This window comes from Gouania willdenowi, chromosome 19 (genome assembly GCF_900634775.1).
Source record: "Gouania willdenowi chromosome 19, fGouWil2.1, whole genome shotgun sequence".
Taxonomy (NCBI): Eukaryota; Metazoa; Chordata; class Actinopteri; order Blenniiformes; family Gobiesocidae; genus Gouania; species Gouania willdenowi.
Genome location: NC_041062.1, coordinates 24,066,777 through 24,093,766, shown reverse-complemented (window position 1 = coordinate 24,093,766; position 26,990 = coordinate 24,066,777). Strand labels below are relative to the sequence as shown.

The 26,990-nt window shown below is 37.1% G+C and overlaps 1 protein-coding gene across 1 annotated transcript in view; it reads right to left on the bottom strand.

Moving 5' to 3' along the window:
* Window positions 1-26,990, bottom strand: part of ca10a (carbonic anhydrase Xa) — a 387,959-nt gene that overhangs the window by 293,913 nt on the left and 67,056 nt on the right. The window contains exon 2 of the mRNA XM_028476950.1: window positions 26,693-26,767. Coding sequence (XP_028332751.1) covers window positions 26,693-26,767 — 75 coding nt within the window. The remainder of the gene's footprint in view (window positions 1-26,692; window positions 26,768-26,990) is intronic.

Here is a 26,990-nt window from a genome sequence, read left to right as displayed (position 1 = left end):
TGGTAGATATGTAGCAATATTAGGCTAATATATTTACTTCTGGTATAAAGCAAGAAAAATGTGTTGAATCCATGTTTTAATGGGATCCACACTGGAAAACCAACGGTTCCCACTCACAATCAAAAAATCCAAGATGGCCACCATCCGTATTGCCACTTTGTATATTTTGTCATAACTTTGGCTCTATTTGACATAGAGGCATGATATCAGTGGTGAAGTATAGGTTCAGGGTCAAGGAATTCCATAATATCTATACTATAATTCAAGGATGGTCTGTGTCTGTGTCTGTGCGTGTGTGTGTGTGTGTGTGTGTGTGTGTGTGTGTGTGTGTGTGTGTGTGTGTGTGTGTGGAGCAAATATCTCCCCGACGCGGTGCGAGTTCGACCTGAAACTCGGTCAACGGGTTCCAAATACCCCGAGTGTGTGTATTTGTTATTTTGGAGTAATTTGGTCATTTCAAAATGTTTATTTTAATTTTATTTCACTTCTGGACGGCCCTGAAATGAAACCTATTCAACTTTTGACCTCAGGGTGTGAGGGGGCGCTAGCGCACCATCTATAGCTATTTCACTGCACAGCTCCTCACATGAGCAAGAGTCACGTGTGCGGCCACTCCTCCTCCACTTCCTCCTGTGCTATGCTATCGTTAGCTTCTCAAACACAGGAGCTCTCTGAATAGATTATTTGAAACCGTCAGCCACTGGTGAGTCTCTTGCAGACACCTTTCCCATTGTATAAACCATATAACTGTTGCTCAATAACGCGCTGTTTCACTATAGTCAGTAATGACCTCAACCTGTTCAATTCTCCATCTGGAAAACTGTAGATTCTGTGTCATGCTGTGCATGGAAGCTAAGCTCTGACCACTCGGTTCGAAGGTAAAACATGATTTTTGTTTTTTTAAAAAGACAGCCGATTTGTACATAATACTTTAATTCACTTACTCACTCATGTAGTTTGGAGCTTTACATTCTGTTTTGCGCAGTTATGTTGTTTTTCTAATTGGCGCTACAATGTCTATGGAGTTTGGTTATCAACGTCTCAAACATTTCACGGAGCACAAACACACGGTATTTATTTATTTATCATAAAAATATACTAAATGAGTAAAATAAAGCACAAAAAAATGCACAAAAAGACAACTGAAAGAATAAAAAATACACATGACTCCAAAAAATATACATAACAGAAAAATACAATGTGGGTGCACGAAGGAGATGGATGTAGACACACACACACACACACACACACACACACACACACACACACACACACACACACACACACACACACACACACACACACACACTATTTATAATAAAGTATGCTAAATGTTTAAAAGAAAACAAAAAACTAAACAATATTTGTACAAAAAGTACACACAATTACAACAGAAATTCATAAAAATACACAAAATTAAATATTTATACAAAAAAATACACAAAATGACAAAAGAATCACACTACAATGGCAACAAAAAACTATAATTATACAAAAACACAACAGAAAGATACACAAATACACATAATGACTCAAAAAACGTACATTACAGAAAAATACACCAAACAAAAAAATATAAAAGTGAGATAAAAAAAACAACAAACACATTTATCATGTTCATGTCCCACAGAATTAAACCAGGGAAATCGCACACGATGTTTTATTTTGCACAAGCGAATAAACCCTTTATAACACTAGAGTACAGAGTATGTACAGTATAACTCATTATACATCCAATCTTCAAACACATACTCATTTAGCCATAATTAACTTTACTGAAGCTCCCACATGAATGCATACTTCTGACGGGCACTGTACTAGTATCTTAAATTATGTTCAGAGCAAGATCCAAGATGGCCGCCATTTGTATTACAAATTTCAATCTTAGCATAACTTCAGTTATGTAGAAACATGATCTTTGTGACAAAATGTGAGTTTTTGGGGAGAATTTAAACATTTGTTACGTTCATTTACATATTAATCATGGAAGAATATCTAAACTGGGAATCAATCATTGCAGCTAAAGAACAGAAGATAACAAATCAATGACTTTTGACATGATATGAGAGATAATGCAAACAATGTGTGTGAAGATGCTGCACAGGACAAATATTTGACTTTCAAACGTGTAAAAACCAACATCTGAGTTCTGTGGTGTTGTTCTCTGACTGTCCTCTGCTGCTCTCCTTCCCTCTGTCTGCTGTCACTGAGTGGAGGGTAAATAAAGGGGAGGTTATGTCTGAACCCCATCCATCACACCACCACTTAATACCCACAGCCGTCACTGTGTGTAGACTGCTCCATGTCACGTCACACGTGTGTGTGTGTGTGTTTGAGCACTCTAGAAGGTTGTGTGTTGTCAGAGGGAAAGTGAGCACCGTTTACAAAGCTTAGATTAAGTAAATGTATTTGTCTTTATTAAAGGTGGGACAATAAATCAACCTGTGTATTTAATTATGTTCCAGTTTAAATGTATTTTGGTATACCAAACACACTATAGACTGAATCAAAGAAAACATTACATTCGCTTAAACATCAAAATAGTGTTTATTATTTCCATCACTGAGTGTGAACATAATGTGTAATATAAATAAAGAATATAATGATTACATTATTCACAAAGCACTAACTTCAATTATATTCTTGCTTTTCTGGATTTTTGGTAAACGTTCTAAAACAAATGTGTTTTTGTATTGAAATAAAAAACAGCATTTAGTGTAATATGAATAAATAATATTATGATTGCATTGTTTGCAAAGCACAAACCTAGACTAACTAAGTTATATTCATGCGTTTCTGGATTTTTTTTTTGAATAAACTTTCGAAAACAAGGTTTGTAAAACTTTAACAGTTTAATATTGGAAAAATGTGGCTGAAGACGAAGTGGAAAATGAGCAGTGGAAAGAGAGTGAGGTGGTGAGACTAATTATATAATTATTTATAGACTTTGTAATTAATTAATCACAATTAATCTAAATTAATCGCCTAACAATAGTTGACACGAGAAGCAAGGTGATTCCAATTTAAATGGATTTTGTAAATTAGCTTAAACGCTAAAATAGTGTGTGACGGAGCAGCGCTGTCACTAACCGGGCAGCAGCAGTAGCACACACACACACACACACACACACACACACACACACACACACACACACACACACACACACACACACACACACACACACACACACACACACACACACACACACACACACCAGGGGTGAACACTTGACTGTTCTAGGCTTCACCTGCTGCACAAACATTCACACATTCTCACACACACACGGAAACTCTTACCGGTCACATGACGTCTCTGAGCAGCTGACGGACAAAACGGGGCGGAGTTAACTAAGGGATTATGTAAGGCAGTAGCGCAGGGTGGGAGATCATGTGATCAGGAGTTATTTTGTCTTAATTGTTTTTACATTTATATGGGGATTAATTTAGGATGTGATTTGAAAAATGCATTTGTTTATTAGAAAATCAGTTATCATTTGAAAAGGATGTGAATATTGTTTTTGTTTGTATTCCTTAATAATTGTTTTTGGTTTAATTTAAACCACACCCATGGGAGGGGCTAACCTGTTAAAAGCAGTGTAGGAAGCTGCATAGAGGGCAGTCTTTCTCTGGAGGTGCATGTGGAACAATGTACCTGGACATTTCTGAAAGCCTCTCAGCTGGAAGTAGAGCTGGGACCAGGTTGGGTTTTTTTTTTCTCTTGATGTAAATATTTGTGTTCCACTGTAAATATTGAGCACCGGCACCATTTTTGGAAAAATAAATGAAAGTCGACTTGCATATGGATGGTCGTGGTTCTTCTTTTTCAACGAAAATCGAACCCCGCCACAGTGTTTATTATTTTCATCACTGAGTGCTAACATAATGTGTAATATGAATAAAGAATATTAGGATTGCATTGTTCCTAAAGCACTAACTTAAACAAATGTGTTTTTGTATTAAAATAAAAACATCACTTAGTCCAGAACATTCCAGAGAAGTATAAACTGAACAGTGTAAAATAGTTATAATATCTGTAAATATCATGAAATAAACAGAGCAACTGATGAAGATGATGAATTTAGTTTGAAATAGTTTTTCTACATAACAGTTGATAAGTTGGTTCAGACGATGCTATCTGTAGCAGCACTTCTAGCCCCGCCCACATCCTCTACCACAGAGTGGTCTACTGTCACTACAATCATTTATCACTGACTTTGTTCATTTGTCACTCATGGATTTATTCATTTTGGTTCTGAACCCTGTCTGAGTGTCAGTGTGGTTTGGAGACACTGTCTGCTCCACTAGGACCATTGTCCCTGCTAGCTGCTACATGTTAGCATTGAGGTGTTAGCTGATACATGTTAGCATTGAGGTGTTAGCTGCTACATGTTAACATTGAGGTGCTAGCTGCTACATGTTAGCATTGAGGTGCTAGCTGCTACATGTTTAGCTTTGAGATGATGGCTGCTACATGTTTAGCATTGAGGTGCTAGCTGCTACATGTTAGCATTGAGGTGCTAGTTGTTAAATGTTAGCATTGAGGTGCTAGTTGCTACATGTTAAGATTAAGATGTTAGCTGCTACATGTTAGCATTGAGGTGCTAGCTGCTACATGTTAACATTGATGTGCTAGTTGCTACATGTTAGCATTGAGGTGCTAGTTAGTAAAATGTTAGCATTGATGTGCTAGCTGCTACATGTTTAGCATTGAGGTGCTAGCTGTTACATGTTAGCATTGAGATGCTAGCTGCTACATGTTAGCATTGAGGTGCTAGCTGCTACATGTTTAGCATTGAGGTGATGGCTGCTACATGTTTAGCATTGAGGTGCTAGCTGTTACATGTTTAGCATTGAGGTACTAGCTGCTATATGTTTAGCATTAAGGTGATAGCTGCTACATGTTTAGCATTGAGGTGATAGCTGCTACATGTTTAGCATTAAGGTGATAGCTGCTACATGTTTAGCATTAAGGTGATAGCTGCTACATGTTTAGCATTGAGGTGATAGCTGCTACATGTTTAGCATTAAGGTGCTAGCTGCTACATGTTTAGCATTGAGGTGATAGCTGCTACATGTTTAGCATTAAGGTGATAGTTGCTACATGTTTAGCATTGAGGTGATAGCTGCTACATGTTTAGCATTAAGGTGATAGCTGCTACATGTTTAGCATTAAGGTAATCCAAACTATTTCTACACCATTTTAACACAACTGGGCTTTAGTTTTCAATCCAGTATTTTTTTTCTTTCTTAAACTAAATAACGACCAACAACTTCTCCTCTGGTTCTCCTGTTTCATAACTGCAGGGTTTTTTGTGCATTATTTTTCTATAATCAATAAATCGCAAATAATGTGATAAAGTCTTAGCACTACGTTTTATGCTTTTATTATGTTTATGTTTTTATTGTTTTTTATGACTGATACTGTTTTATTCTGTAATGACTGAGTTATGCATCTATTAGAGCATTTTTAGCTTTAAATAAGAGTGTCCAGATTACAAAAGGTGGCTTTTTCAATAAAAAAAGGCTTTGTCTGATCTGTATTTCCAGGTCTCTCTGTACTATTAATTCTACATTCTCTAGCAGAAGAATAGTTTTCATTAGTTTATTTTGTGTTGCTGTATTATAACTGGGATGTTAGTCACACGTCAAATTTCCAAATTACGTCATAGTAGCACGATAGGAAAAGATTTTTAGTAGAGTAATAAATGTGGTATTTATGAGCAAATAGGCCGTTTAACAACTGTCAAAGAGTTTAAGCACCACATTTAAAAGTGCTAATGTTTGCAAAATGGGCTTTCATGTCATCATAAAAAAGAGAAACATTCTGTTTGAACATGGCAGGGACATCGGGCTGAACAAGAATGGCTTCTCTTATTAAGCCATCACTGCTAATATTGGAGTAAAGAAAAAAAAAGAAAAAGAATTGCTAAAGGTAGAAGTTAAAAATATGTTGACATTAATCCTGTCAAATTTAGCAAAAAGATTTGAATATATTATACACATAATTTCCACCACCAAATCCAGTTTGTTTCCACACACTGGAGCACAAAGGTGATTTCATCTTTTCCATACTATGTTTAGTTGTCTGCAGGCGCATGGTGATGACATCACAGACATTAACGCTTTTATCATTAAAAGAGCTTTTAAAATACATACTGTACATATAAAGTATGCTATGATTAAATCATGAGTTATTCCATTGTATCGATACAACTGATTACTTTTAAAAAATGTGTTTAATGTAGTTGAATCGTAGGAATATAAATGGATTCATTGATCTAATGGATGAATTGTTACACTTTAATGCAAATAAAGGATGTTTGTAATATATATTTAAAAATAGCTCTTATTGTAAATACAGAGTGGGGCTCTGGAAAGTGTCCCCCCCCACATGACATGTAGGACATGACGCAGCCAATCACACTCTAGGAAATCTTGCTCTTGTTCAGTTCTTGCGCGTTAGGTCAAAGGTCGAGAGGAATAAACCCGCCTTAGCTGACAACGAGTCTGACCGAGATTTAGACTATTTTTCACATTAAAGCGTTGATTCTTTGAAAGATTTTTTGCGAAAATGTGTTATCGTCTCCAAGGCAGAAATGCCAGGTTAGCTGCTAAAGCTAATAATGCTACAGCTGCTGAATATTCAGGTTTTTCCTGCTTTTTAAACAGTGATCAGTGCGGTTTGACTCATTGACCTGTTTAGTGTCCATCCTGTGTACTTCCTTCAAATTTGTAAATTGAATTAAAATAATAGCTTAATAAAAAAATAATCATGGACCTGGTAAAATTACCTTTTCAAAGTGAGAACTCATACCGTCCTTTTCACACTTAGAAATCTCGCTTGTCCCATCAATAATAATAGACAGTGTCTATTTGTACGGTTTCCATACGGACAACCCCTGGGCTATTGGTACGGTTACCGAAGTACAAGCACGTAGCATCTTAGGGTTAGGATTCGGTTATCACCCAATATAGCAACAATTTTTAGGGTTAGGGTCAGGGTAAGGTTTAGTCTCAGTCATGGGTTCTAAACTGGCCAAATACAGTAGTGGCGCTGCGTACGGATAGAATGTTAGTATATTGATACGGCAACCGTAAAGATAGTCACTGCCATAATAATAATACATTTTATTTATAAGAGCTTCTCAAAAACTCAAAGACACTTTACAGATGTTAAAACAACTACACAAGTCAGAAAAAGAAACAAAAAAAATAAAGGTAAATACAGAAAATACATAACAATTACAAGTTAAAGCATGAGAGAAGGAGGGTTTGTCGCTTTGATGCTGTTTCTCCCTTACAGTTTTACAAAAGTGCTCGATATGTGCATCATTCACGGGTAGAGTCTGAATCTCACCCGTTGGAGACCCAGGTAGTCTGTGTTTTGGTCCACCAGGGGTCACCTGTGCGGAAGCCAGAGGACTGCCCTTGCTTCCATACTGCTGCTGAGCTGCTCCCGTCGGTTTTTAAAAGTGCTCGGATCGGCCCGAAAGTGGCATCAGCGGAAAACCCTGGTCACCTCCTCACAGTGACGTGCCGTCAGGGTAGGCAAGGTAGGCAGTGCCTACCCAATTGATATTTTGATTATTTAATTATAATTTAAAAAAAAAAATTTTTTTAAATTATAAATTATTTATTTTTCCATTTCCAATAGCCTACAGTACCTATAAGTTTGAAAGTGTCCGAATTTTGTGCGTTTCATTGCCCAAATTACTAAACAGTGCTATTTCCTGGAACAGCTGCACAGTCTTTTTTTTTTTTTCGCTCCGCTGTAAGGCAGAGGGAGGCCACGCCCCCTCCCAAAGGCACGGCGCTCTTCTGCCTCTGTTCCCATTGCGCGATGTTTGCGCATGCGCAGTAAGGTCCCCAATATGACATCCATTTACGCGTAAAGGCAGCGTAGAGAGCTGCCTTTGCACGTAACTGTGCTATGCTAAATGCTATACGTAAGTTCACAGCACATTAGTGAATAGATGTCACGTGACTGCTGCTGCTACGTTCTCTAGCTAGTGGGCGGGATAACACTACAGTGTGGATGACAGCGCTAGAGATGATAGAGAAACTTTGTTTTGAGGAAAAACGACATCTTTTAAAAGATGGAGACCAACACCTGAGATACCAGAGCTTCAGCAAAGGTAAGATCAGAACATGTTTCATACTTTCCACAGTGAATGGAACAAAAGGAAGGATTGACTTTATGGATGCTCCTCACTGAGGATGTTCTGAGTTGTCATTTTTTCTGTGTTTCTGTGTTTCCAACACAAACAACAGATGTGCTGCCGTGTCATGAGATACAGTATATCTTGTTGGAGAGTATGGAGGCTATATTAAATAATTGTTTATGTTTCTTTAATGGTGTTATAATATTGATTTTGTTAGATGGATAAATACTTGTTCATGTGGATCTTATTGGGTTTTTTCTTTGTTATTATGAATTTTATATTTTGCTAAGCGCATTGAGATGACTGTTGGAAATTGCTTTATACAATTAAAATTGATTTGAATTGAATTAACACTTGACAGAATTGAAATAACACTTGTCATTGGTGGTCTCGATTTGCAACGTACCTACCCAACCCTAGTGGTCACGGCACGTCACTGCCTCCTCAAGTCTGAATATGTGTAATATTAATAATATAAACACTATTAAAACATTAAAGATGTCTGGAATAACATTACAAACACTGTAAGGTTGGAAATATCAACAGAATGGACGAGCTTGTTGACGTTTATATCCCTCTGACCTATGAACCCCCAGGTCGTGCATACACAGTTCCACAGTGTGAGAAGTCTTACAAACAGTAAAACAAGCCTGGTCCTTGGTCATGGTGAGGAGAACACAAACTGAGATATTTACGACACATACAGGTCTTAAAAAGACATTTGTCCCTTACTGCTTCCTCTTTGCTTACTTTACTTTCAGATAAGAATAGCCCATGCAAAAATGGATTCCTCTGTTACTGGGTAGATGTTCCGTTTCTTTAACGTACATTACAATGAACACAGCTAAAGTTCTACCAATTGAATCCATGTGGAAAAAGGAACTGGGCACTTTGGACATGAACCTAGATTGGAGGAAGATTTGGTCCAACCTCACTCTGACTTCTGAAAATCTAGCTCACCATCTAATTCACTTTAAGACCATACATAGAGCTTATATTACACCATATAGAAGATTATAAATGAAGTTACAAGCTACACAATATACAGATTTTAGATAAAGGCCGTAATAATCGTATATTTTTTATTTATTTTGCTCTATGTCATAACATAATCTGATTACTAGAACAAACATGGACTCGTATGTAAACAGTCACATTTTCTTGTTCAATAAAAGGGAAGAGAATCAAATTCTTTTTATGCTGATGCTAATCCCAACACATTTTATAACAATTCACTATCCATGCCCAATGTGTGGCAGTTAAATTAATTAGGACAAAAAAAACTCTTTCAACAATAAAATCCCAAAACATTGTAAAAATCAATTTTATTGTATTTATTTTATTCCTCTTAAAAAATGAAATACCAAGAGTGGAGAAAAATATGAGGATGTGCACCAGTGTGGGGGAAAAGGGCAGCAGAAGATAATATTTCACAATGATAGGTGGAAAAATTTCCACAGGGACCAAATGTGTTTAGATGCAGGCTGCCCGTCATACAGCGTCTTGTGTGCAGTGCCGGCTGTCACCAATCATCGTCTGCTCTACCATCACTCCCTCAGCGCGCGTGTGTGTGAAGAAGAGAATACACTATAAACAGGCACCCCATCAAAAATGTGCGTCACAACCTCTATTCTTCTTTATTTTAGATCAGATGCAAACAACGTGCCTGCCAATCAACATCCTCCAATGATTAGGACAATGTTTCTCAAATGGGGGTACGTGTACCCCTAGGGGCACTACAGGGGGTACTTGAGAGAGAGAGAGAGAGAGAGAGAGGAAAATAACAAATAAAGCATCAGTCTTGTTCCCACACCAGTGGGAGATGACTGGAAATGATGAAAACTATAGAAACAAATCTAATCTCGAGCCACTAAATCAAAGTTTTTCAATCTTGGGATAGGGACCCCATGTAGGGTCATTTGAAATTTAAATTGGATCGCCAGAAATTTAAAAAAAATTAAAATAGATTTTTGAAATTTTGTGATTATTATCCTTTAAAAAAAAAAATAAAGTAAAAAAATCTTAAACAACTGCTTTTCTATACTTTCACTTTGTGATTAAAGGTAAGTTAAGACACAAACATGATCAAAACCTAATTCTAGAAAACAATGGGGTCACCAGAAAGTCTTGATATCAAAATGGGGTCACGATCCAAAAAAGGTTGTGAACCACTGAACTAAAAATGATTTATTTCCACTTATTCACAAAATGAGTTTCTTTAAAATGTGTGTTATCACTCGTTCATTTCATCTTTATGCTCGATAGTCGTTATTAAATAGTTTTCTAAGCAAAATGTTTTTGTCGAACTAATGCTGCGTTGACACCAGACGCACCACGAAATGTTTGCGTGACCAGATTACATACAAAGTCAATGGGACAGACGCGCTAACAGGCAAATTCTTCTCCTGCAGTTTGATCCACGCGGCATACGCGCTCCAAATTTTCCATGACATTCATCGTTCATTTGAGTTGAAAATATTGAACTCCAGTGAATGTTTCGTGTGACACGTAGGCACAAAAGCCACTCAGAGTCCTTGTTGTCAATGACGTCAGGCCGTCAACACGGACACCTGTCTTTTCACCCATTTCAGCATGATGGAGAAGATAATGGTGGCGGTGTGTGACCACCCGGAGCTCTACGACACGATCAGTTTTTTTTTTACCGAAACCGGACCAGGAATGATTTGGTGCAGCTCCTGAAGAAAACAGTGAAACTCACTGAGTTGGATGCGTCGCTGGTTAACCTGTTAAATCCAGGAATGCTGGCGTCAAAGCGTTTTGACGACTCTTCAGCTTCCACAGAAGGTAAAGAGCATCAATTTCACTGACGTCCTCCAAAGTTGATGGTGAAAAGTAAGGGAATCTGGTCGGAGGCACTTTTATATTCGCTTCGGACACGCATAGGAAGCAAATATGGGGAAATAGTTTTTCAAGCCTGTGGAAGCTGTCTCTCTGGAGCACGCATCACAAAAATGTACTGTATGCTATGTCTGGTGTGAACGCAGCATAAAGGGGGGACTTGGATTCAGAAATAACAGACAGGTGTTGTGACAAATCTGTGACCTGACAAAATGGTGTCGGGTCACATTTAGTGTCATATTGCAATGTCCGCTTGAAATAGTTTGGAAAAAATAATTCATTACATTTGAAAAAAATATATGACAATATTGCCATTTGCGTTTCAGGAAGTTATTTTCATATTTCCCGTCCGTTTTCGGCGATCACGGAACATCGGAGGCCCTACATAATACAAGCACAGAATTGTCTCTTTATATACTTTTAACTCCTCGATTATTAAACTCCATGATTATGCAAATAACATTATCGAGAAAAAGTGATTATTTAAAATATATCTACACATTTTTTCACATATCGACCCAACCCACTTAGGTTAGGCCTTGCCCACTCCAAGTACAGATACAGATAATTCATATGTTTAACAAATACAGATAATCCTTAATCTTTAACACTGTTTTGTACAAAAAATAGATTACCTTTTTGGTTGACAAATAATGAATAATAATTGTGATTATTGTTTTTTTCTATAATCAAGCAGTCCTACATGAACAGACCATCCACACAATCCCATTCACTCTCATGAGCCATTTTGATATGAAGAGTGAAAAACACTATAAAATGATGTAGTGGAATGTTAGCATCCCAAAAATAACTACTCCAGCAGCCTCATGCATCCATAAAAATATTATTCCACTGGAACTGAGTCGAAACTTATGAAAGCAGATAATTATGTTACATTGCTTTGTGATGTTATTTACAATATTGTGTATATATATATATTTTTTTTAATGTGCCTCTATTGGAGGAGTGAAATGAAGACTGATTTACAGATTTAGGACTGTTTGGTGCCTCAGGGTTCAAACATCATGTTGTCACGTTTACGGAGGCATGGCCACTGCAGATTGTAATATCTGCTGTGGGACTGCTGGGTGTTTAGATGAGTGTGCCTCCAGGGGGGGGTGCTTAGTAATGTATAAAGGGATGGATTATTGTCATATTTTTCTTTTGTTATATAGCATTTGTTCTTGCAAAATTAAATTTCTTTAGACATCTCCATTGTGGTAATCATCTGGAACTCAAGCTAACCGCGCCAGTAATAACTCTGATGATTAAAGATTCATGCGCCAGCAAAAGTAACACGACAGTGACTTTATAGCCTGAATCCTTTGGAAGAGATATTCATTACATTCACTGAAGCTAAACGCAACTAGAATATTTGCATAGAAAATGCTTGTGAGGATGCAGGATGGATTAGTTTAGCATTAACATTAACGAACATTAGAATTTGCTAGCATTATCATAAATTAGCACTAGCTAGGAATTGCATTACATCAGGATTAGCTAGCATTAACATTATCTAGCATTACCATCAATCTAGCATTAGCACCAACAAAGTATTAGCATTTGCTTAGCAATAGCATTAGCCTAGCATTAGCATTTGCCTAGCAATAGCGTTCACCTATTAATAGCATTAGCTTAGCATTTACATTAGCCTAGCATTAGTATGAAGCTAGCAATAGCTGAATATGAGCAATAAGGTCGAAATAGGTTGAAAAATGTTCAAAAAGCTGAAATTTCAAATAAAAATGAATGGGAAAGAAAAAAATGTACTAAGTAAAAAAGTTTAAAAGAAGAATAAGAAAATACAAGCAAAAATCTGGGGAACTTCCTGAATTTTTTGATAGCTGATTTGTTAGGGAGGAGTTAACGACGACAGAAGAAAAGAGCAGATAATAATAGTGCCTGACTAAAAATGTGGTTTCTGTTCAACGTCTATCGAGGTCGGAGGCAGTACGTTGGTTTTACATTTCTTCAGATTAGGTGAGACGCAAAACCGATCTTTTTGCCCATATGCGACCTGTATCCAATCTGTTAAAGACAGTCTGAACAGAACAATTCCCATTTTTTTCTCAAATCCAACCCAGGTCACTTTCATATGTGGTCCGTAATCTGATACGTATCTGATTTTCTGGACGGACAAGGAGCTTTCTATCAGACATACGTCATCACCGTGCAAAAACTTAATTAATTCTAATAATTAGTTAATAATGAATTGTTCAGAAATTCTAAATGAACTCTGCGTCATTGAAGCCGTTGACATCCCTATCTCACCCAGGTTCTCACCAGGAAAAAAACCTCTTATTCAAAAGACTGGTTCCAAGATGCGCTTAACAAAAATGAGGTATTATGTGGGACCTGCAGTAATAATGGAACAAACACACAGAGGATGCGTGCACACACACGGATGTTGCACACAGAGCTAGAAGACCCGGCCCAACAGAACAATGGCCGAACCTGTCCGACCAGAATGAAGCCAATGTCTCTTTAAGCCTGAACACGTTTCAACCAGACGGTGTTCACATCCACATCCATGTAGACTGACCAGAATGACTGACTTTATGTCACATCTGCCCAAACATGACGTTTCCAATTGATTGTATTTGAAATAATAAAACCATTTTAAAAAGCATTTCAAATGTGTTTTTATGAAGAATTTAGTGAAATCTATCATCATAATGAGAAGAAAACATCCATTTTTCCACTTGTTTAATTTGTTTTCTGTGTGATTTCCACATTTTTATGGTAAAAAACACACATTTACGCTGTGCCTGTTGAAATCCACATGAGAACAGCCTGAGAACAATGACAGAGGAGTGGCTGCTGCTCTCTGGGAGGTTGATGTGAAGGCTGGACACAAAGAAGAGCAACTCCAGGCCACAGGAGAGCTCTGAGTGTCTCTCACCACCAGGCTCTAATGGAGCTAATGGTGTAAACAGTCAAACCACTGAGGATAGCAAACATTACTGCTGCTGCCCATGGATACCATTCACCATTTTAATGTTTATACAAATACTGAGGATGAGTCTCATCTTTCATCTCTGCTTTGTTTCACACAACTCGTTTCTATCAGAGCACAAACTGGGAACACAAGATGGAGATAGAACCAGGATTTACACAGAGATGGAGCCTCTCGTGCAGACATAGGCAACTGGCAAAAACTAAAGTGTAATTTATGAAGTTTGAAGTTATATGAAGCCCAGCATAAGACACAAAACTCCAGAAACACAGGAAACGACAGTAAAATGTCAACAAAAGCACAAAAAATGATAAGAAAGACACACAGACACACAAAACAACCACATAAACACAAAAAGAACAACATATGCAAACTGACTTCAAACATACACAACATCAGAATCAGGTTTTTATTCATACAGTTTAAAACAGCACAGCAGTTGGTGCGAAAAACATGCGCACCATCACACCGAGGCAGCCATCTGCGGTACCAAAATGGCAACAACATTGTAGAAAATTACAGAAAATGACACAATAAGACAAAAAAAAAAACCAAAAACACAATGATTTTAAAAACACACAAAAAGGTGACAAAAATTCACCAGGTTGACCAAAAAATAGACAAAATGAATTAAAAAACATGAAATATCTAAAAACTAAAAAAAAAAAAAAAAAAACATTTCCTGTATTAATGGTCAGATTGGTCATTATCCTAAATCTAACATAAATATGTGGCCCTCGGATCAGACGATCACATTTTTGCGGGCCCCGCTGTGATAAACTCAAAGCCATGATATGACATGGAGAGGATGAGTGATTCTACTGGTTAAATTACACACATACTGTTTAGATCAGAGAACATTTAGCACAGTGTGATCGTTTAATCCGAGGGCCACATATTATTAACATAGATATGAGTATTTTATTAACATAGATATGAGTATTTTAAATAATAACTAATGTGAGCATTATGGGAAACAACAAAGAGTTTGGCATGATTTCTGGAGTCATTTTGGGTGTTTTTTATGTCATTCAGTGTTGTTGAATTATTTTATGTTATTGTTGTCATTTTGTATTGTTTGTTGTCGTATTGTATGTTTTTCTTTCATATTGTGTATTTTTGCATGTTTATGAAGTCATTGTGTGTTTTTGGAATCATTTTGTGTATTTCTATACATTTTTTGGAGTCATTTTGTGTCTTATTTTGTTGTTTTGTATGTTTTTCTTTCGTATTGCTTACATTTGTATGTTTATGGAGTCTATATGTTTTTTTGGAGTCATTTTGTGCCAAATGTCTGGTGCTGTAACCTCACCCAGTATTTTGGTTCCAGTCTGAAACATCTGTCAATGCAGTATTTTCCTAACTTTAGAATCTAAAAAAAATAGTAATGCTCATTCCAAATATTCATCTTTGGAACTCATCTTAGGAAAATGTTTTTGCTAATCTTGGGTTTCTTCCATTGAAAGAAAAACTCTGATGAAAAGTGAATAAGAAAAAAATAAAATAAAAATAAAGGTTAGAAGCGTTGAAAGCTGGAACATTTATCTGAGTTCACGGTGCTCGGAGGGTTAAATCCTGTAGAAACCTACGATAGGGAGAGAGATGTGCAGTTGTGCAGAGAATCCACATCGATCCAAACATCTAACAAACTCTCACAGAGGAAAAAGAAGAGCAGATTTTTGCACAGCACTCAATATCTAGCAGGCAGGCTTATGGCTATAATTTGAATGTAACCACATGTATTTTCTGCAGTGGCAACTTGTGTTCAGTGAAAAAGCATTTATCACCACAGCTTGTGTGTTACATGTTTAGTGTGTTTGAATTGCTGCCTGAATTAGTCTCAGAGAGGAAAAAAAAATCACTGACTTGACACAAAGTAACGAGCACCTACTAAATGAGATGACACGTACGGTGAACGCTGTCATTGATTGCAGCAGCAATTATATCAGCTAACGAGGAAACACCATTCTGAGACAATAATGAGCAAAAAGCACCAAACGCTGATCAGACATATTTATGCTGAGCAATAAAAACCTAGACATTGAGGAAGAACAGATTAGCACAAATGGGAAACAATGGCAGCACTTTGTCTTCAGTGTGACCTTCACGCATTTAAAGCCAATATCAACGAGCTGTGGAACCATTAACAACATTCCAAAGGTCAGGCACTGAGAACGGGATTCACATCACTTTATTAACCTTGATAGCATAGAGTGTTAGCGCGCTGCGGCCTCAGCGGGGAGAGAAATGGGCCATTAACAGGTGAAAGGAACACACGCACACACACACACACACACACACACACACACACACACACACACACACACACACACACACACACACACACACAACCCTCCAGGGATATTTGCCCCCAGAAAATGATTTTTGGAAAATTGTTGACCAAGTTTTTGTGTCAGACACTTTGTTTATTTGATGTATTCATAAATACGCCCTCAATAATGATTGATAAACTTTTAAATTAGAATTATTTGTATCTTAACTTGTAATTTTGAGAAGACTTGGAGGAAAACTGACAATATTAATGACCACTAGAGCAGTGTTTTTCAAATGGGGGTACGTGTACCCCTAGGGGTACGCAATGGCACTACAGGTGGTTCTTTAGAGAGAGAGAGAAGTGGAAAATTAATAAATAAAGTGTCAGTCTTGGTCCCACCCCAGGCGTGATATGTGTAATTTAAAATAAGTCATCCTTGAAAACAGGTGTTCCACAGGGATCAATACTTGGACCTCTCCTCTTTACACTGTACATTAATGATTTACCAAACATCTGTCTGGGTGCTGGTTTGTATGCAGATGATGCAGTTGTCTATGTGAGTGTTGAAACCATTACTGCACAGCTGCAGCAACACCTTCATTCTGTGTCATTATGGTTTCATAACTCATGACTAACCCTGAATGTGAGGAAGAGAGTGTCAGTTTGTTGGGCTTCCAGATCACATCCTCTGGAAGAACTACATCTGACAATTAATGGTCAAGACATTGTCCAGGTCAAAGAAATTAAATATCTGGGCCTAATCTTGGACTCCCATTTATTGTTTGAAAATCATGTAAAAAACAAACAAACACAAGAACAGTAAAAAAAAAAAAACTTGTACAGCTTTAGAATCACACAGTACTGTTTATTATTATTATTATTATTATTATTATTATTATTATTATTAATTTCATGCAGCAAATGTATTTATACATGCAGTGATTTTCTCTCATCTCAGTTATTGTTTAACCTCCTGGTCACAGACAACTACCGCAACAACCAGGCCTTTAACACTGGTTTACAAATGAGCATGAAAAATACTCGATAACACATGTGTCAGAACGCACCAATGAGGAGTGTTAAAGAGGTTAAACTTCCTTAAAGCTGATATCCTGAGTTTCTGAGAAATCTATGTTTATGTTTGATTCTTTTGAAATGCAAAGAAATCCCTAACTAGTCTTTTACTATGGTCTATTACCGATAGTCATTCATATACATTAATGTATACAAGTCCCGCCTTCGTCCTATAGACCCCTATACAAATGGAAACGAACGCTGTGATCGCCCAGCCAATAGGCTTCCACCTCCTGTTTTTGAGACTGTCAATCAAAGTGAATGAGGAACTGTGCATGGAAACAACAGCAAACAGGTAAATATGATTTACACTCTTACCTGACCCATAGACATACTGTATATCAATGTGACCTTATTATGTTCCGCGATGCACGTGCAGAAAAGTAGAGGCGTGGCTTCTAGTAGATTGCAGAGGCAGTGGGAGGAAGTGAGACTGTTTAGGGCGGGACATCGAGACGTTTTTCAGAAACTCCGGATATCAGCTTTAACTTTGAAAATTTTATAAAATGTTGTAATTTAAAGTGAATGTATAAATGTTTGTACAACCAGACGGCTCATAGTCCCACTTGGATCTGTGGGCTCATCACAGGAGAAGCTGCTAATGGAAATGTGAAAGTGCTCCTTAGATAAGAGACCTTTGGACAGTCAGCCTTTACTGTCCACAGCGCTAAACTCTGGAACTCCTCGTCTCCTGAGCTGAACCAGGACTTTTAAAAATCATTTTTAGATTGCACTCAAATGCACTTCCTTTGTATAATGTCAGAATTATTGTTACTGTAAATGTATTTTCTGTATTTGAAAAGCCCTTCTAGGACGGACATTGCAAATTAGCCTCGACTATAAATGTTGTAGAGTGGTACATGTTGATTGTTCACACTTGTCCCTATCAAATAAATTCATAATTAAAAAAAATTAAAAAATATGACCAGAAATGATAAGAAAACAACTGTATTTATATATGTTCACTAATTCTAGAAAAAAGTCTACTAAATACAGTTTGATTCCACTTATTTACAAAATGAGATTCTTTAAAATGTGTGTTATCAATAATTCATTCCATCGTTATGATCCATAGATGTTTTTAAATAGTTTTCTAAGCAAAATGTTGTAGAAAAAAGAAAAAGGGGAACTAGATCCAGAAAAGTTTGAGAATCCCTGCACGAGAGTGTGAACCTGACTGGTTGTGGTGATGATATGATCTTTGACCTTTCCTGCAGCGCCACCATCAGGTCAAATGTTCAGATTTAGAGTTAGTTTATCTTGAAAATGTTTTTCTATCATTCTGTGAGTTTTTGTTGAATTATTTTATGTTTTTGTATTATATTTTTTGTGTTTTTCTATCATATTGCATATTTTTGTATGTTTATGGAGTGATTTGGTGTATTTCTATATGTTTTTTGGAGTCATTTTGTGTGTTTTTCTGTCAATTTGTGTATTTGTTGTTGTTTTGTATATTTTTTATTTGTATTGTTTTTTTTTTAATGTTTATGAAGTCATTTTGTGTGTTCTGTTCGTATGTTTTTTTTTTCATAATCAGAATCAGAATCAGAATCAACTTTATTGGCCAGGGGTGAATGAATACACACGAGGAATTTCTTTTGGTGACCTGTGCTCTCTCAGGTAGTATAACATTAAATAATAACAATCAACTAGAATAAAGAAAAATAAAGAAAATAAAGAAAAATAAATGAAAAAAGAAGTATAAACATAAATATAAGAGTAGTTAGACTAATATGTGCAAACTAAATAAAAATAACAAGATAATAATAATAGTAATAATAGTAATAATAATAATAATAATAATAATAATAATAATAATAATAATAATAATGAAATAAAATAAGAATACAATAATAATAATAATAAGATAATAGTGCAGTAGTGCATTGATGAGTAGTGCAGGTGAACATTTAAATGAAAATATTATGTCCATGAACATTCACAGTGACAGGTTAATCCAGGGTTGATATGTTTAGTTCCAGGTTATTTCACAGTAACAGAAACAGGTCTGACACTCTATGACTGTTTAGTGTTGATCACAGTGACAGCCTGGGGGCAGAAACTGTTTTTATGGCGGGTAGTTTTGGCGTACAGTGATCTGTAGCGTCTGCCTGAGGGGAGGAGTTTAAACAGATTGTGTGCAGGGTGGGAGGGGTCTGCAGTGATGCTACCTGCCCGTTTCCTGACCCTGGACAGGTATAAGTCTTGGATGGAGGGCAGATCAACACCAATGAATAATAATAATGCGTATTTCTATATGTTTATGGAGTCATTTTGTGTGTTTGAGGTGTGTAACGACGCCAATGGACCCACTCAGTTACTTAGTTACCAAAGTACCGACACGCACGCACCACGCACACACACACACACACACACACACACCAGCACTATACCACAGCAGGGAAACATTTCCATTTCAATCTCAACAGCATTACTTGAGCTGCCAATCAAATCACCAAATCCCAGTGTTTGTTAGAAACCATTAGGAATTATTCAGGCAGAATGTGCTGACATGATACAGTAAAGTGTGGGTGGTGGAGGAAAGTTATATAACAAGTCTGCTAATAGATTAGTGCTTTAAGGGAGTGTGTGAGTACTGTGACAAGCCCCCAGAGAGCTTATCACATCTGATTCTCTTCCACAGACAGAAGAAGGATTTTTAAAAAAGTCTTCAGTGACCAGGCAGTAAAATTTTGCTCCATCAATATCACTTTACTGACTACTGCCTGCATCATTAAACCAGGCCTGATTTGCAGTGAAAATCTTTTTTTCCCAGTCGTTGCAGTGAAATCCTGCGGCAATAGAACAAGTTAACAAGGGTTGGGAAATGTGTGGAACACACTCAGAAGGATCATGAACAACGTTTAGCCGCTCCAGCTGCTGTACAGCGGTTAGCAAAGCCACTGGAGGAGTGAGGATGAGGACGACCGTACACGCTGCAGCATGGTGAAACCATGGAGCCAGAGGGAAGGACAAACAAGCACTTATTTATGTGTGAGGATGTGTTGGAGAAGCTGTAGTATCTGTGTTTGCTTTGGAAAACACGCCATCATCTTCATCATCATCATCATCTTCGCTGAATCTGGGCTTTGGGTCTAAAAAGCTCAGCCCTGACAGCTCACAGCGCCATTAATCTTTATCCCTTATTTAAGAACCATGCATCGGCTGTGAGAACGTGACACACACACACACACGCACACGCACACACACACACGCACACGCGCAGTTTGTCCTCAGCACGGACACACAAACCCACATGTCGTTGTGTAATTTGAAAACATGGAAAGGTTTTTAAATGAGAACTAAAATAATGAGTCAGATACCTTCACTACAAATAACTGTGACACTGGGTTTTTTTTTCAAAATAAAAGCGATATTTCTAAATGTTGACAAAGTATAATTGTGCTTTGAATAAGGCTGAACGATTAATCGCATTTGCGATATTCTCGCAATAACATAAAATGCGATTTTCTAATCGCAAAGGCTGCACTTTTTTTTTTTTTGACCAACAAGCTACACCCTTAGCATTAATCCTCAAGCCTCAGACAAGCATTGATCCTGCCGTGCTGCCTGTCAGTCCTCCTTAAGAACCCACATGCAGAGCTGACTGATGGGAGGGGCTACTGTAGACAGTGTTAGCCTCGCTTCATGAGTAGGCGTGTCTGTAGACGCTATCTACACATTTATTATAGTTTTTAGCCAAAAAACTGCACACTACAGTAAAACAGATATTTAAGCGGTGATTTTCAGTCAGAAAAGTGTGTGTGTCGCTGCAGAACCAGATGAGTTGTGCGGGGTTTTCTACAGCTTAGCCTTTAGCCTAGCCGATAGTCCTCCGTGCTTCTGCAGTCTGTGGCCGCACATCGGCTACTACCGTGCCTCGGCTGCCGGCAACGTTTAGTTGGAGTAGTGACTTTCGATCATATTTTATCTTACAGCTAAAACGCGAGTTAATATGACAAAACAGGAGAAATTAAACATAGTTAGCCTCGTTGACATGAACCAGTGCAGCAACAGCATCAGAGGAACACCTCACTAATGATATGCTTGATTTGAATATTTGTATATTGTTTAGATAGTTGGTTTAGCGTTTTGTTAATATATATATGTATATATATATATACATATCATTTTTACTGTTTTATTTATACATTTATAGTGTTTTATTTAGAAATATTTATTTTGTATTTTTCATTTATTTTATTTATTGTTAAACATAAACAGATTGATAAAATAAACAGATTGATGTTCATTATTTGTTTTTTATTATTTTGAAGGTATTGATAAAGTGCCGGTGTAGTAGTACTACAGTAGTATACCCATCCGTCATGTTGAAGAGGTAAAGCCACAGATTTGTTTGCTTTATTGTTGTAATCTGTGCTTTAAAATCTACATTTCATATTTATTAAATTTAAAGGGGACATATCATGCTAAATCCACTTTTTTAGCCCTTAAATGCATCGTGTTGTATACTTAGAGTGTTTAGAAGTACAGAAAAGTTCAAATTAGTCTCTTCAGGTGCTCTGTAGATATCTTTATATTCTGTTTTGGTCATATTTTTCAATCTGTTTCGATTTTTCTATTCTCTATTATGTTTTTTGAACAATAACGTCACAGTATTTGCAGCAGAACTGCCAAATTAGGACATCAACTCCAGGTCCAACACTTCGAGCAATCCGCCATTTTTATTTCTGGCTTTTATTTTGTAGTCCAAGCTCCAGGATGCAGAAGTTACGAGAGGATAAGTCTAAATGTTGGGTTGTTGGATGTAGTAACCCACACGCTTCATTACAACGTCTCCCAGCATCAGAACCTTTTCAAAGTGTCTGGTTGAGTTTTATTTTTTATAGAAATGTACCACATCTGTGGATAAGGTCATTTTAGTGTGTGTGAAGCACTTCAATGATGACTGCTTCATCAACCTCCACCAGTATAAAGAAGGATTTACAGAAAGACTTTGTCTGGTTGAGGGTTCAATTCCTTCTATCTTTGGAGACGATGAACAGAGCACTTCGGTAAACTGTAAATAACGCTAAAAAGTGTGATGATAAGACGTCCCTGTCATTGTTTTGTTAGCATTAGCAGTTGCACCGTCTTCATATGTTAGCGCTGTGTGCTCGTTTTAGATCCTTGATAATATGGCCTACGTGGTTTAATTTAAGTCTAAAGTTTTCATTAGTCATTTCATTTTGTCGTTTTTGTCTTTGAAAAGACTGTATTAAAATGCATTTTGTGACGTTAGCTTGGCGCTAGCGTTAGCTCGGGGCTTGTGTTAGCTCACTTGTTAGGGTTCTGCAGGTTCATCATCTTCATTTTCATCTCGCTCCACTGGGTCAGACTCTGGCTGGAACATGTAAGGCTGGATGGACAAGTCTAACGTTGTTGACATTTTATAAATAACCTCTGAATAAAAAGTTTATGCACCGCTACATAGCCGTATCTCTTCTATCAAACTACAAAAATGGCCGAGCAGGGTGGAGTTGAACCGAGTGTCACCTGAAGAGGGGGCGGGTTATGAAGTGTTTCATTTGCATTTAAAGAGACCGCACCAAAACGAGTTGCTCTCAGAAGCACATCAGAAAAGGGGTAGAAAAGGGGTGGAGCTATAATAATGAGGAATTCAGACCCAAGCATTGCAGTTCTGCTTTATATAGACCACAACTGTGTGATTTATTTGTAAAAAGGAAGGATTTAAAACCATGATATGTCCCCTTTAAATGAATCTGAAATTGTTTATTATGAAACATTGATTTATTGAAAAATTCATGACAAGAGGCTCTTGAAAAAATAATTGCATATTAAATTGCAATCGCACCGTTGAGGAAAAAATCACAATTAGATTATTTTCCAAAATGGTTCAGCCCTAGATTTGAACGTGTTTCTGTTGTTTGGGAGACTCGTAACTCACGTGAAATCTCATCCCGCGAAACTTCGCTGCAGGAAGTTGAACGCTCACAACCTCCTTAGAACACTCTGTATTCCTTTGTTGTTTCACGTCTAATGTCGCAATAATAATTTTTAAGTCTAATAATAAGAAATATCTGGGTCTCTTCTTCTATTTACACGTACAGTGTCATGTGACCAGGTACGTCACATTCTGTGACGTGTATTTGTGGAAAAAATGTTTCGATGGCGCTTTTGTGACACATTTCAATGTCGAAAAGTCTGAAATTCCTCCTCATGAAAGCGTAAAACCTTTAGAGCAATATTTGTGTGTTTTTTTTTTTTTTTAATTCAGTTGTTTCCATTACCAGTTTTTATTGACATATTTAGATTTTAAACATTTCCAAGCATAATGGAAACACAGCTACTGGCACAGTAATTACAGCTTTTAAAAATGCATGTAATTACAACGTATTACATAAGTCAGGGTTCTCACCAGCGCTGATGACCGTAAGGTTGAGTCCATTTTAATTGTTGAAAACTTGGACACAAAAACGACTTCTCGGCGTACATGGGTTGTTTTTTGGTTTGTGTCCATAACAGTCCCAAAATTACTGTGGGTCCCACATAATACCTCATTTAAATTTGAAAATAGTTTATGTTAATAAGATGTTATTTATTCTCTCTACAGTATTTATTACAGGAGGACCTAAACCAAGCATGACTAACTCTATAACTACATTTATCATCAAATTCACCAATTCAACAAATAACTTTTAGTTTTAAAGTAAGGCTGGAACAAAGATAACAAATAAATAAAATACAAACTTTAGCTTTATTTCACAAAATGTGGTCACGTGACTCCTGGTGAGAACCCTGTAATACATTTGATTATCTATTTATTCTGTTTGCTAATGTAACGGTCACTCTTAGCTGAGTAAGCATTTTGCTGTTTTCTCACCATTTGAATTCATTTATAAAATGAAAAGCAGAGCATTATTAAATAATAAGAAAACTACATATTAAAAGCAGTCATAGCTCAAAGCTATCTTTGCCCTCACTACAACTCATGGAGTGTCACAATCTGTCCGCCCACAACATAAGGACTGCATCCAAAACCTTCATCATGTGCAGAATCTACAGACACGTGCTCCAGAGCAGCCGTTACAGCGTTTTTAATGTTAGAAAACACGCTGAGTGGATTATTCTGCTATATGTGCAGAGACAGAAGAAAACTGTCCTTTTGATGAAGACTTTAAACAAACGCTGCACTCGTGAAAGTACAGGTTTGGAGTCTTTTAGCACATGGTTTTATAGGAAACCTTACCTCATGGCTTTGGAAACCTCTTTAAACTTTAAGTATCAGTTCTTAGTAAATACATTACAATACTTCATCTGTTAATACTACTGTAGGGACTGAGATGTCCTCAATTCTGTTTGAGAGTTTATTTCCCTGTTTATGTGACTTTACAGATTATTAAACTTCCTAAAATTATATAAAACCTTTTAAATAGGTTTAATAGAGTCAACTTCTGTTGTTCATTTTACACTTGCTTTAAATGCTTTATGGAACGTGGGAGGGTTATGTTGAAATCACATAAGAATAAGAAATAGACGTGTCAGTTTGCTTCACTCGCTAGACCAGGGTTTTTCAACCTTGGGGTTGTGACCCCATGTGGGGTCACCTGGAATTAAAATGGCCTCACCTGAAATGTCTAGCGGGCCAAGTTTAGCACTTTTCTACATTTTTGGCCAAACCACACCATCTTTAAAGGCAAACTCCTCCTACAACGTTCATAATTTCCACATTATGCTCTTGACAAGTTGTGAACAATTTATGTTCAAAACGGTGAGTTTTTACCATAATTATAGGCCTATAGGGGGTGCTAAAGTTTCATCAACTTTAAAATTGAAATTTTTCAAATAACTCAGCCAAAATCCCAAAGTCATGTGCATAACGGGAAAAACGTTCCGCACGCAGTGACATGACAATTCACGCGACAAGTCTTACTGCCCCCTGGTGGTGATAGAAAAGCACTTTTTTCACTCTACTGAGCAATGAAACAGTTTTTAACTCACACTTCCCAAATGTGTTCATAAATGCTCTGGAAGATGAGAGGTTTTTTAGAGAACGCACTCTAAAAAAGCCATTCCCCAAAAAACGAAACGTCTCAATGGGAATAGTCAGACAATTTGCAAGTGAAGAAACCTGCCATGTATGTTAAGGGTAACAAAACCTCAAATTTAAAAACATTTTTGTAATTACTTTTTCAAAATTGGCTGAACGGCGCCCCCTTGAAATTGTAAATAGCAGAGCTTTTCTTCTCTGCTTCATTGTCTACTACCAAACAGTAGAGTTGGAACTGTTACCCCACAGATCAGTTTTTATCCTCGTTTGGTAAACATAATAATAATAATAATAATAATAATAATAATAATAATAATAATAATAATAATAATAATAATAATAATAATAATAATAATAATAATGGCTTCAACTGAAAGCATGTACAGAAACCATTTTTCATTCACACCAGTCATACCGGTAGTGGTAAGCTACAATGTAGCCACACCTGCCATATGACAGAAGCATAGCATGATGACCAAGATCAACATTCATGCACAATTCATACTCATTCTTATGAGGCAAAGTGGGTAAAGTGCCTTGCCAAAGTACTCAACAACAATGATTTGGATAGAGTGGAATTTGAACCCCCAACCGTCCGGTTTACATCTGCATTTTTACCTTGAAGGAAAAAGCTGCTAAATGATGTAAAAATCAGTCTGAATGCTTCAATAGAAAACAATGGGATGTTTACATGCAGTGTGACATCATCAATCACATGATTTCAAGATAGAGGAACACAGGAAGAACACAGGCACTAAAAAAGTCCCATTTATAAAAGCTCTGATGGAAACGTACATAGAGAGATAATAGCTTTGATGAACTAATGGGACGCAGAGGCGTCTCATCTGTTGTTCTGAAAATGTTCTCCACACATTTCCATAACTTTTTTACCACCAACTTGAGCAAACACTCAACCTAATGCTAGCACAATTATAAATGTAAACCATTGGGAGTTTTATGATTGATAATTAGAAATAAAAAGTCTACCACCCATATGTACCATATATATAGAATCATGCACAAAGCCAGCTACAAGCTTCCACAAACGGAACGACAAGTCAGCAGAAAAACACAATATTGGAAAAATAATTGGCCTTGCCCACACAAGATGGAAAGTGGGGAAAGAAAGTGTGGGCCGCTATCAATCAATCAGTAAAAGACATAAGCTGAGTAGGAGAGGGCGGAGAGGTCCTGGAAAAATGAGAAAAACCCATCGCCAATGGCAAGGTAGCCCAATGTCATCTCAAATATGTGATCGGCTTTGACTTTGAGTGTGTGTAACCAAACAAAAAGTCTCCATTGTGCAGGAACACTTTTATGCACGCATCAAAGCAGCGAGAGTTTGTGTTTCTCACCTGGAACAAAGCTCCCCTGCACCACCTCCTTGTACGCCCACCATCCTTCGTGAATTTTCGGCGGATTGGGCTGTGCTGTGAGGTGAGAAATGAGACACAAAAGAGAGAGAATATGAGTTCCATGAATCCAAGCTGAAAACAAACTGGCACTGGTATTGAAACTATACATCTTTTCCTAGCTAACCACATCATTCCCACACAGTGCTTAGTGCTCAGTGCTCCAACCTGAAGAAAAGCCTGTGGAAGCATCTCCTGAGACACACTGAGAGCAAAGCAGAGCTCCAGAGGGAATCCCACA